The 13,770-nt window shown below is 37.9% G+C and overlaps 1 protein-coding gene across 17 annotated transcripts in view; it reads left to right on the top strand.

Moving 5' to 3' along the window:
* LOC134208729 (uncharacterized) overlaps positions 1-11,791 on the top strand; it is a 580,250-nt gene extending 568,459 nt beyond the window's left edge. For all 17 annotated transcript variants that reach the window (XM_062684572.1, XM_062684587.1, XM_062684586.1 and 14 more), the window contains 3 exons: positions 10,039-10,184; positions 10,680-10,743; positions 10,804-11,791. In XM_062684572.1, coding sequence (XP_062540556.1) covers positions 10,039-10,184; positions 10,680-10,743; positions 10,804-10,848 — 255 coding nt within the window. In that variant the 3' untranslated portion in view covers positions 10,849-11,791. The remainder of the gene's footprint in view (positions 1-10,038; positions 10,185-10,679; positions 10,744-10,803) is intronic.
* Positions 11,792-13,770: the final 1,979 nt, after the last annotated feature.

Raw genomic sequence — 13,770 nt, 5'->3', positions numbered from 1 at the left:
AAAAATCTTACAAAAGAGGAAGGGCGTAATTATTGAACGACCCCTAAAATATGCCCCTATGCAAAATTTAAGCTCCATCGGACATGATTTAGAGGTGCTCAAAATCTAGCTATCAAAATTTTGAATTTTTTGTAACTTTGAAAACTTTTGAGATCAGATTTACGGAGAAAATTATCAGATTGATAGGCAATGTTTTTTACACTGAGGTTTATTTTAACGCGGTACCGCATGAATTCACAACACATCGTGTAAAGATCAAGTTACAAAAAATTCAAAATTTTGATAGCAAGATTTTTAGCACTCCTAAATCATGTCCGATGGAGCTCAAATTTTGCATAGGGGCATATTTTAGGGCTTAGGAAATGTTTGCGTAACGTCCGGTTTTTGAATTCGATGAAAAATTAGGGACCGCTTTGCGATTTGGGCGTAACTTATTTTGTAAACAAACATTGTAAGGCGAACTCCTGCTAAAACAAGCATTTCACCAGGAAACCACGGTATGGATCCGACAGATTAAGCTTTCCTCTACCAGATAAGGGAATTATTTTAGGATGAAAACGCTTACATTCTCCGTAATCCATAAAGCAATGTTTGTTTACAAAATAAGTTACGCCCAAATCGCAAATCAGCCCCGAATTGCTTTCGCCATAAGACATTTTTTCGAAGTCGCAAAACAGTCGTTTTTTTTTCAAAAAATTTATTCTCAAAGTTTCATGCATTTTGAGTCTTTTGGCATCAGAAAACAAAAAAATTATTTCCCTCTTGTGAGAAAAAAAAAGTTTTGATTTATTTTGAGCACCCCTAAATCATGTCTGATTGAGCTCAAATTTTGCATAGGAGATATTTTTGGCGGTACCGCGTTAAAATAAACCTTAGTGTAACAAACATTGCCTATCAATCTGATAATTTTCTCCGTAAATCTGATCTCAAAAGTTTTCAAAGTTACAAAAAATTCAAAATTTTGATAGCAAGATTTTGAGCACCTCTAAATCATGTCCGATGGAGCTCAAATTTTTCATAGGGGCATATTTTAGGGGTCGTTCAATAATTACATTTTTAGCATTTTTTCTAGGTTTTTCGGACCCCCCTTTCCTCTTTTGTAAGATTTTTCCCACACCTTTTTTTTTGTTTATATGAAGGGTAAGAAAATGACAGACCTCACTCTCCCATATGTGTTTACGTAATTAGTGAACCATCCCTTAGGGCTTGAGGTTTTTGAATTCAATGAAAAATTGCTTTCGTCATAATAATTTTTTTCGAAGTTGAAAAACAGCCGTTTTTGACGTAGAATTACGTCTTTCGGTAAGATAGGGGGGTCATTCCAAAGTTTCAAATTTGGGGCCGTCACGAAAAGAGGTCAGGAAGTACTCAGCCGTTTTTCAACGGATTCCGGAGGTTTTGGTATGAATCGATCAGCAAACTACACAAGATTCATTACAACTATTGTAAACAATTGATTCAATGCATTTAACTATTGAAAAAATAAATTTCACCAGCCAATGTTGGAATTCACTATAACAGTAAATTGCCTACATTTCGGCTATCAGCCATCCGGCATGGAAATGCATGAACTGTTGATGATCAAGTTTCGTATCCTCCCACTATACACAATTCTACGTTCAATTTGCGGTCGTAACCCTCTACTGTTTTTTTTTTTTTTTTTCAAAAAATTAATTCTCAAAGTTTCATGCATTTTGAGTCCTTTGGCATCAGAAAACAAAAAAAAATCCCCCCTCGTGAGAAAAAAAAAGTTTTGATTAATTTTAGCACCCCTAAATCATGTCTGATTGAGCTCAAATTTTGCATAGGGGATATTTTTGGCAACGAAATCGTTTGCGTATCGTCAGGTGTTAAAATTCGATGAAAAAAAATTTCATCATCCCAAAAAGAGAAAAGAGAAAAAATCGATTTTTTTTTCCAAAAAAATATGTTTTTTTTTAAATAACATCAGATCTCGACGTTTCATGCATTTTTAAGTCATTTGGCATCAAAAACAAAAATTAGATTTTCGACTTTTCCTTTGGTCCTTCCTCGGACAAATTTTCATGGGTACAAAATTTCAAAACTTTGATGAAATGTATGCACCTCTAAATCATGTCCGATTGAGCTCAAATTTTGCATGGTCACATTTTGGAGTAATGAAACTTGTGAGCAATGCCGATTTTTGAAATTCGAAAATGTCATTTTCATTGGCACCCAAGTATCCAGCCCAATCAAACAACAGTGATCAGCATACGGTGGTAAATTCAGCGGGTCCGTCCATGGGGTACGCCAAGATCTTTAACATGATCAACACGCTGTAAAGTAGTTCCTGCCATACTATAATCAAACATCACGGTTTTGGCTGTGTGATGAAAGCTAATTACGTAGCACTTCGGAATGGCCAGGACCATCATATTACGCTCACACCAACCTTTGAATGAATCTAAGAGCTTCTGCTATTCTTGGCAGTCCGCCAGATTTTGTACTACGAGATAAATTTTGGTATCGTCCGCAATCATCAGCAGCAGGCCTCCACGTTGCAGGATAAAGGTTACATCATTCACGAAGAGCAAAAATAACAATGGATCAAGCGTGCTTCCTTGGAGGACTCCGGGGCTGTTCGAAAAACAATGAGATGAGTGATCCCCAATGATGACAATGACTTGACGTTGCACTAGATATGATCGAAGTCAGTTGCACATTATCAAATGCAACTGATAGATCACACAACATCGACTTGGAACTTTTTGCCCATATTATCCATACAAAAAGATGTAAAGATGACGAGATTCGTTTCTACCGATCGGCCCTGGAAAGAAGCCGTGTTGTTTCAAACTAATAGTTTTTGCATGAGGTAAAAAATTTCTCGTAGACCAGTGACACAAGCACTTTCGATTCCACGCCAAGATAAGTAATCCCTTGGTAGTTTCTTCCTGTTGTAGGCCATATGGATAGCATTGCCACATCCATAGCTAGTACGACGAATCGGTAGGCGAAGCATTATATTATGTATTACGCGGCGGTGGGAGTTGCACGCTGATGCTGATTTATTGTAAGATGGTTCCGCAGTCGATCCTACCCTGTAACGCATCAGCCATAGACTCGGCATAAATTCCTTCGAATACTCAGAGGCTTAAGACCGATAAGTTGGCAATGGGCTTCATAACGTGGCAACTGGAGTGGGTTATTCTAAGATAACCTGCGGAGATCCCTACGCTTCGATCCCGACGAACGACGTTGTACAGATTCTATCCGTTCGACACCATTGTTGTAATTAGGGCTCCAAACCGCGGAACAGAGATTTTAGCCAATACATCGGAGAAGTATTCTTGCAATTTCGATGATACATCCAAGAGCTCGGGAGGCTTTGTCGACGACTTTTGAGATGTGATTTCCGACAGTCAGCTACGAATCAGCGCTTTGATGTTGTATGAAAAAAGAAGAAAAAAGATGATGTAGTAATATCCCGATTTTATCTCCCGAATTCATTAGAATTTCTGAAGGAAACTTCATCCGAATTTCCGAAGAGAAATTCATTCGAATCTACGAAGGAAAATTCTTTTGAAATTCCGAAGGGAAATTCATTCGATTTTCTGAAGAGAAATTAATTCGAATTTCCGGAGGGAAATTCATTCGAATTTCCGAAGGGAAATGAATCCCAATATCCGAAAGGATATTCTTCCAAATTTCCGAAGGGAAATCCATCCGAATAACTGCGAGGAAGGGAAATTCATCCCAATTTCCGAAGGGAATTTTATCCGAATTTCCGAAGGGAAATTCATCCGATTAATGTTCTGCACTTCCTTACAATAACATATAAATAACAAATTTTGTTATCATAAGACAATTTCTTTTTGAGATTTTTCTTCTTCTTCAAAGGCTCTACATTCCAGTTGGAACTTGGCCCGCTTTTCAACTTAGTATTCTATTCAGTTATTAGTTGAATTAGCAATTCCTCGGTTATTAGTTAAAAGCTTTTCTATTCCCGCCATTGCATGAGTATGTATCTTGTGTAGCAAGTACAGTGGATACACTATGTCCTGGGTGTCGTGAAAGTTTCCAACCCGAAAACATCCTAGCATGGACCGAGAATCGAACTCGCCGTCTCCAGATTGGCAATCCTACGACTTTATTCGCAAGGCTTCTAGAGACCCCCGTTCTTGAGACTTTATTTTATGTTATTCGTGAATAACATGAAAATAACAAAATCTGATATCACATCAAAATTTGTTATTTTTATGTTATTACTTCGTCACAAAATATTTCCGTACAGTTCTTTCGATAAATAGCTTGTCTTCTTCCTGAAAGCTCCTCCAGCGAGGAAGTAGTAGAAATAACGATAAAGGGTTATATTTTATTCAGGGCCGTTTTTATTGTTGCAAAGTTACAGGCAGAAAAGCGAAGCAGCGTCGCAACGATCAAAGCGAAACGCGATTGTCTCGAAGCTATGTCGTTGGCGGACATCATAACTTAAAAAAACAGTTCGTTGGATTTAAACGCGGTTTGAATTTTTATAATATTTTTTTAACAGGATTTTCTAGCTCCAAGATTCTTGATTTGAAACTAAACTATATTGAGATCGAATTAAACTAATTTAGGAATCTGAAGATTACAAATTTTCATTTTATTTCATGGTTTCTAATGGCATTCTAGTGCCTAAAAAAAACCAAAACCTGAAAATAATTTCAGTTAAACTCAAAAAGCGCTGCTGTGATGCCATTATTCGTTCCAATGGAGCCAATATTGATAAAGAAATATCATCCCAACACAAACAAAAGTTTCCTTAGAAATCCAACCAATGCACAAACAGTTGCCTTTATCAATTCGACAGAACCCTTCTCGTTGGACAAACGTCTTTACTGTGCCACTTTTACAACGAAATTAGATTTAACGCGATTTCGGAAATAAATTTCCATCAGCGTCAACCTCCAACGCAACGGTTCACCTAAACACAAAAGAGTCTTAAATCGACATTCCATGCATTTATTCGTTAGGGTTCACCGCGAAAGAAGGGACGACTTTTACGCTAATGGAACCATGTAATTGAATGGAACGACTCCATCAGCACGTGGGCTCATATAACTGGCCATTATCCAGCTTCATCGTAGCGGGATTCCGAGAACGAATATCCCGTTTCAGCGGCGTGAGTGTGATAGCACCTTCCCTGTTAATAAAAAGGTGGCTGCCTCTCTTCTGCCGCCGCACAGGAGATTTGAATTTCATGAATTAATCATCAACTTGCAAAAAAGGGGTGGAATTCGAGTCCTTCCTTCATGAACCACGATCCCCACTCTGTTAAGAACTGGGCTCGGAGAGTGCGAGAAAAGTGAACCCTTTCAGAAGTTTTGTTTGACAAACAATCCTTTTGGTTTTCGAAATGCGTTGCCCTTTTCGGAGGAAATTTTTTAACCAAACAACATTCAACGCAAAATTAAACCAGAACATAAAACCATTAAGCGTGGTTGGCTGTTGTCGCTAATGAAGCATCAAATTGACAAGCGAATCACGACTTCGATAAATTCTTGCTGTGACACATCACTGAATAAGAAATTTATTGTGGGGCAGCTCAAAAAGTGTGAATACACTTTTTCATAGGTCAATGTAAAAAAAAATCAATTTCATTTCCGAGCGGACAATGAAATTTATTACAAACGTGACGGTACTAACTATATTGATACCATAGTCGAGCTCGATTTTATTGTGATGACTCCATCATACAGGAAAAATAAATGAATTCATAGGAGAAAGTTGCCCTCACTGAGACATCATTGCCAGTAGGAGAAAAACGTTCTTCTCCTTTTTCGGTTCTGTATCCCAGTTTACAGTTTAGGGGTTTCTAAGCCAAGTAATATGTACCTATGCATTAGTTTGCTACATGACTAGAATGAGCATTCTTGAGAAAAACCTCACTCGAAAGCTTTCGAGACCGGGATTAGTAAACTGAGCAACTTTCAGCTTGGCCTACTTTGTTGTACATATTTCCGCAAAGCTGTGAATCCAATCCGCCTTTTGTCAACTACTCTCCCCTATTACTATGATTTTTTCCCGACCTCTCTCTCCGAACGATATCGCACAATCGAATTAATACAACAATAAATTTGCGTTATTTATTATCCCACAATGCTTCCGCCGAACTAATTAAGTCGGTTCCTTCTGTATGTGCAGCGTGCACCATTTCCAGTACCAACCAATATATGTTATGAAATTCTACACATCGGAAGAATTTCATTACACATTTTCTTTTTTGTGGCGGCAGCTGGACCTTTGCGCTGTGAGGACGACTTTCTTGGGTTATCACATTTTTTCCCAAGTAAGGGTGACCTCATCCGGTTAACCTCTTATAGGTTAGCTTTATACGAGAGAACGTGTGCATTTCATTTGCGCTAAAATTCGATTTTGCTCCATATCATAAAGGAATCAAACGACGACATCAACATAAAATTTATGTGGTTAACACTGACGGGGGTTTTCTTAAAAAAGGGGAAAAATGGGTATGAGACTTTTATTTATACTAAAAGTAATATAGAAATAATCGCTAGAATTTCAAAATATTTTTAACTGACGATTTTTTTAGATTGAACTTTTCTCCGTTGTTTGTTAGTAGTTAGGCATGTTGTCTCGACAAGCTTAGTTAGCAATACATGAGCTGTCCAAAGTAAATTTTCATATTTCACAAATTTAGAAAAAGGTGGCTAAGTTTTTCAGATGGTCAAACTTAATGGTTCAATAGTTCCATTATCACTTCGCTTCGCAAGTTTTAGTATTTACGCAGGTTTTGAGATTAATTTGTTCATTTTGCGATCATGTGGTTCTGATTTACACGGTCTCGCATAGATTCCGATTTCAGTGTATTCACAAAAATGAGGAAACGGAGCGGAGAACTTTTATTCATGTCAAACTTATCCCTTAGTGATTCTCTTTCGAAATAGTCAGAAAAAATCAGTCATTTTGAAATTGTTGTATCACTAGCAACAAAAAAATAAATTATTTATCGCTTAGGATCATAGGGGCGTAACTGCAGTGATCGAAAAATCGACCTATGCAGTTCAGTTCCTGTGATTCTAAGCGCGAGAGTCGTACAGTTACGTTCTTCATGTTCTCAAACTATTTGAAATACCGGGCGCCTCCATATTAAATATTTTAATTAGGAATCCTTCACCTTTTGAGAAAAACAATAAATTTGACCTATCTAGGAAAAGCGGGGTAAAACGGTACCTCATAGTCATACGGTCATTTTTGGGCGATGTCCTCGGGTGGCTCAATGAATTTAGGAACTAGAATGGATTTCTGACACCTATAGCCGTGATAGCTGCTGGAGAAATTACTGGTTAGAGAGCAAATGCGTCACCGCCCACACAGTACAGTAAACGTTCGATAGCTGCAAGTCATTGAACTGCAATTCGATAGTTGCAACAGTTTTGCAGTTATCGGACCGCTAAACTTCAAACTGATGTCAAACTCAATGACAGCTGCATTGTGCTCACATTTAGATGCACTGTTATTGCATCTGACGTTGATTGAGAACCGTTTGACGTCTAGAATGCGTTGCAATTATCGAACGGCGTTCGTTAACTGAAAAGTAAACATTTTGCAGTTATCGAATGGCTACTGTACACTGAGAAAATTCTTCATATTTCCGAAGGGAAATTCATTCGAATTTCCGAAGGGAAATTCATTCGAATTTCCGAAGGGAAATTCATTCGAATTTCCGAAGGGAAATTCATTCGAATTTCCGAAGGGAAATTCATTCGAATTTCCGAAGGGAAATTCATTCGAATTTCCGAAGGGAAATTCATCCAAATTCACCAAAAAAAAATACCGAAGGGAAATTCATCCGAATTTGCAAAGGGAAATTCACCCGAATTTCCGAAGATAAAGACATCTGAATTTTCAAAGATAAAGTCATCCGAATATTCCAAGCTAAAGTCATCCGAATTTCCGAAGGGAAATTAGTTCGAATTTCCGAAGGGAAATTCACCGAATTTCCGAAGGGAGATTCACCGAAATTTCTAAGGGAAATTCACCAAATTTCCTAAGGGAAATTCATTCGAATTTCTGAAGGGAAATTCATCCGAATATCCGAAGAGAAATTCATGCCAATTTCCGAAGGGAAATTCATCCGAATTTCAGAAGGGAAATTCATCCGAATATCCGAAGAGAAATTCATGCCAATATCCGAAGGGAAATTCATCCGAATTTCCGAAGGGAAATTCATGCGAATTTCCGAAGGGAAATTCATTCGAATTTCTGAAGGGAAATTCATCCGAATATCCGAAGAGAAATTCATGCCAATTTCCGAAGGGAAATTCATCCGAATTTCTGAAGAGAAATTTATCCGAATTTCCGAAGGGATTTACTGATGTAAATTTCATCTCATTTTCTTTTTATATTTTCAAAGATTTCTAAAAAATCCCGCTTGACGGGTAGGAGGAAAGTGGTACAGATGTCCGGGCGGGAGACTATTCGAGATAGTCATGTTGGTCCCGGCGACCCTGACGCCTACTCCATGACCTAAAACGGACCCATTCGTATACCCGTATTCGTAATTTTTGAATTCTCTGTTTAATAGCTCGAGCACTGAACTTCTGAAAGCCCCCGAGTTGTCACTCCTCCGGAAATTGTGTGATATGGTGCTGCTAATGTTGAGTTTCGAGGAATAGCAGCTCCTCGCTTCATGCCAGTAGACATGCAGGATCACATTACGCGAAAGATTCTGCTTTCTTTAGCATCAGTTTGTTTGTGAATATCGGAAGGCGCGACATGATTGTTTTTGATTTGTTCAGCGGAAATAAGAATTTGTGTATTAATTAGTGCGTGTTTGGAAGTACTATCGCCAGTTCAACATCGAGAACACGGGATTCTGTTTTTACACGATATACATTTTCTGCGCTCATTTAAAATGTTACCCGTACATTAATTACCATCTTATTTTTGTTTGAATTATTTAGAATATTTAGGAATATGTTGCTTAGATTATCCAAAATACGACCGGAAAAAGAATTCTTTGTTATCACATCATCTCCCACGGTGTATCCAATGTCCTTACTGTGACCATTGTGGAGATGCAGAGGTATTCTTAGTTTCTAGTTAAGCAACTATAACCGCGCATCAAAACTCCCGTCCTTTCCCAATTAATTGTTAGGACTTGGTCAGTTCCGTTTTTGATCAACACATGAGAGTTGCTACAACATGCTTTTCGAGAATAGGAGGTAACTGTTAGCGTTTTGAGCAAGGGTATAGAATTTAAAATCTTAAAACGAACTGTTCCATTGTTGGCCCAATCTCAGATCTTTTTTCAAAATTCAGAAGATTTTTGCAATTTGCTTGAGTTGCACCGTAGATTTGATATCGTCCTCGAAAATGTTCTACATGTATCCATCAGGTGCGGATTATTTTGGCTTAAATTGAAATCATTAATGTTTAATCAAAGGTGATTGCCTATTTACGTTAATTTACCAAGTCGGGTGGTTTAATCCCCGGAAATAGGCAATTACCTTTGATTGAACTGAACTTGAGTTGCGTGCTCTTGCCTACGCAATGCGGTCGGGTCTGAGCTTGACGACCGACTGGCAAACAGCTTACACAACCTCACTTGATCAGTACCGTTGCTGACGAAGAATGTGTATAGCCGCCAGACATTCTAAACACTCACGCTCCTCTAATGTGGACTTGTACAATACACATGTGGAAGTATTGGCTTGAGAAATGGATTGCGAGATTTGACTATGCGTCCAATTTGGGAATCTCGAGCTCGTTCAGTAGCCGCTAGGTTGCGAAGGCCGACGGAGGTCTTTCGTAGCTTAGTTGGTTAAAGCACCAGTCTAGCGTACTGTAGGGTCATGGGTTCGAGTCCCATCGAAGGGAAAGTGGTTACCTCCAATACATTTTCCAAATCAATATCTTCCACATAACGTACATATTCACATATGAGTTTTCATAACATTGTAAATCATTAATGTTTCAATTTAGTGTAATCGTCTATTTTTAAATAAGTATAATCAATATATTTTTGAACCGAATATGTTTTTAACACAGTTTTGTATTCTTTCATTCTAGGCTGCTGCACCCCTATTAAAAACGCCATTGTCGCAAGCTCAGCAGGCCTACAATGCAGCAACCTATACGGCTGTGGCAGCAAGAGCCGCCTATGGAGCAGCAGCGGCAGCTCAACCGACCGTGGCAGGCTACGCCACTGTTGCAGGGTAAGTTGCGTAATACATCTTATGCAGTACTAGATTAGTATGCTAGCACCAGAGTGTATGTAATTAAGAGTGGCGACACTGTCAGAATTGGAACAAAATTCATCTGTCATTCCCCTACAAAATCGCGTTCCAAACGAGCAGGATACCTGTCAAATGCGGTACATGTCGCCACTCTTAATTACATACACTACTAAAAATCCACACATATTTATTGGCAAAAATCCATAGATTTTACTTATGATGTATATCAGCGCACACATTACCATTCTCCACGCGAACTACTTATAAAATATATATCCAAATAAACTTTATGTGTGGTCTCAAATTAGCAAATATTTAATTTATGTGTGGTTCCATATCGATTATATTAGGGTGGTGCTATTGCAAAAATTTATAACGGCTACACATATATCTTATATAGATATTTTTGGCAGTGTACACTCTGGCTAGCACATTGTAAGCACAAATCTTATGATTGTCATCGGTTGATTTTAGATACGGACGTGAATATGCTGATCCTTATCTGGGTCACGGAATTGGACCAGTTCCCGGCTACGGGGTAAAATCATTGCTCACTATATTCTAGTACATCCCACTAACGTGTATTCTCGATTTCCAGGCAACCATGTACCGAGGAACGTACAATCGCTTTGCGCCATACTAGATTTAAGTGGGCACAATTTGTTCCATACATCCGCCATTTTGTATAACAAGTATACAACACAAAACCCATATTCGCACGCGCTTCCGTTTGTTTACATTTGAGTGTGAAGGCGAGATAGTTATAATTTTGTTTTCTAAACATCGTAACACCGGAAAACAAACAGCCAAGCAGGGTGCGGATAGGTCCCCCCACCACAGAGAGGAAATGAATGAATGGATATTAAACAACAAACCAACGCATAGAAACACTAATCCAGGATCGATACCAAAGTTGTAGCAAAACCATGAAAGATGATGATTAATATGATGAAGGAGAAAGAGGCCTACAACGCCGTTCCATCGCAGTAAAAATTCCGCTCTCTATTTTCGAAATATCTACAGTTGTAGATATTCGCTAGTAATTTCGTGATTCACTCGTCGACCCTGAAAAAATAGGAGTCAAGGATTCAATCTGACTACACTGAAACAAATGATGATATTCGATCGTGACAAGAAGGTTAATCTCTCTACTAAAGGTAGGATTGATAGTTTTGAAAGATTTTTGGTACAACCCCATAGAAGATAAGACTGCAACAGTCAGTATACTCAGAAGAAAGTTTTCCCATTTTTTACAACCGGTTCCTTCCATGATGAAATAGTGTGTCGGTACGCATGTACCCGAATAGAGTAGCAACGTCCAGCAGTTCCTGTAGAAACAGATTTTTTGTCCCTTTTCGGTACGGCCAATGTTACAAAGTCATCCTATGAAGCTTCCAAAATTATTTTGTTTACAGTAGATTTTTCAGTTACCACAATACAAAGAATTTAAGCAGTTTGTCAGTGTTAGGTACGGTTTATACAGTTTCTAGAATTCGTTACACCCAGATGGTAATGCTCAAAATCTCAATAGATTGTATTTTCTGATTGTCATATGTGAAATAAAAAGATTTGTGGAGTTCAAAAAATGATCGTATTCAAGTACTGCTCAGCACATCTGGTAGAAATACAGTACTAGATTAAAGTGTAAGTTCTCAGTCCACGTCGTTGTCCTTGATTACAGATATTCATAGATGATTATCACTCAACACCGACTCGATAAAATAAGAACAAAAAACACTCGGCAGAATGATTTTATATTAAAATTATTCTACTACGAAACGAAAAAGAGCGAGAGCGAACCTTACAAAAACAATAACAAGAAAAAGAGCCAAAGTTATCGACTAACAAGAATGTAATCCAAGTTAAATGGACAAACAGAGAAAAACGAGTATAGAGTAAAGAAGACGAAACACATTAAACAAACAAAAACAGAATCCAATAGCGTTAGAAATGAGTCTCAATCTCTCTCGCGAGAAGTTAGTACTCGCTCGTAGGTAGTAGATTAGCTCATGCTATACATACATAAAGAGACGAACAACCGAACCACACAAACTATTTTACGTTTTCGGCAGCTTACGAATTTTGGTGTAGCACAATTTCCAAAATCCAATAATAGTCAGTAAAATAGTGTTGTAAGAAAACGTCATCCATAACAGTCAGTCAGTCAGTCAGTGTAGGGACAAATACTCAATGGAAACCACTCCTCTAGTACTGCGTGCGAGTTTGAGATTAGGTTTACTTCTCAGTTATAAACGCAAATCTACTCATTCTATTTTTTTTATCGTACATATATCTAGGGTGGCGCTGCCGTCGTGTCGGTTGCAATCTCGAATCAGACTCAAGCCACGCATACAACCGTACGAATATATTATTTTATGTTAGTTGTTTAGTTCTTATATAGAGAGTTGAAGTCATTATCGAAGTACACACAAGTTTTAAGGGTAGTTAGGATCATGAAGCTACACACGCACCCATAGGCACACATGTTTAACATCATCACACAACTACAACCGTACGCGCAAACTCTGCAGGTCTAACGCACGATGAAATAAAAAACACAAAACAAACTCAATCAGGGCATTCTATGTTTGTAAGATTTAGTTTCTCAGTTTTAATGATATGTACGTATATATTGATTAGTTTTAGGTTACGTGTTACAGTAAACGGAGAACGGAGGTTTTAGTCAGTAGTGGCGATCATCGAAGTACTTGCGAATTGAGTTGATTTACGCGTATTTTGAAGATGCATCTGTTCCAGTACTAGAACTTTATTTTGGGTGATCATGAGATTTGATTTTTTTCCTAATTCTGAATGAATACGATGATTGCTCGGGCAACTTACATTGATGATTGTCGTCGAATTACTTTGTTTTCAATTTTTGGAATAAGTATGAAATTTTAATATTTTTGACAAGAGTAAAGCAATGAGAATTTCGAAGATCTTTCATTGTGGATGATTCTGCGCAGTGCGTGAAAAGAACTTTTATCCCTCAATATGAAAGCTTAGTTACTATTTCAACTACTCAGTATTGGATCCGGAGAGTATCTAAACTTTTTTCAGGGATTGATCACATCGATAACAACTGCTTCAAGAGGTTGGATCACATTCCCAGCCCAGTTACATTCAAGTTTTATGCTGGTTTCACAGTAATCTTATAAAATGATCAATGACCTTCAAGACCTTTTTAAATAAGAAATAATTTCAAAATAATATTTACTTGGGATAACATATATCTTGTCACTGTGTTGGGTCCAAAGCTCATTATTCGACCATTATTAGAGGTCGACTACACCCACCTTCTTTTATTAATTTGTTCCCGTTTATCAGGAAAAATGCTGATACAACCTGATACAGTAGTATTTGTTGCTTACGGAATTTTATTGCACATTATTTGATCATCGGTAGAATTTGTTTATTCTTGAGTTTCCTCATTCCAGTTTTTGAATCGGTTGAAAAATCACTATTTATGCAATTAATGTCGGATGAATTATCAATAACCCTTGGCAAAGTTGACCTTGCCGTTAACGAGTAGCATAGAATTTCGCTAAGCCGATCAACAAACCTG

Source organism: Armigeres subalbatus, chromosome 2, assembly GCF_024139115.2.
Source record: "Armigeres subalbatus isolate Guangzhou_Male chromosome 2, GZ_Asu_2, whole genome shotgun sequence".
In the NCBI taxonomy this organism is placed as follows: Eukaryota; Metazoa; Arthropoda; class Insecta; order Diptera; family Culicidae; genus Armigeres; species Armigeres subalbatus.
This window is presented reverse-complemented; position numbering and strand designations above follow the sequence as displayed.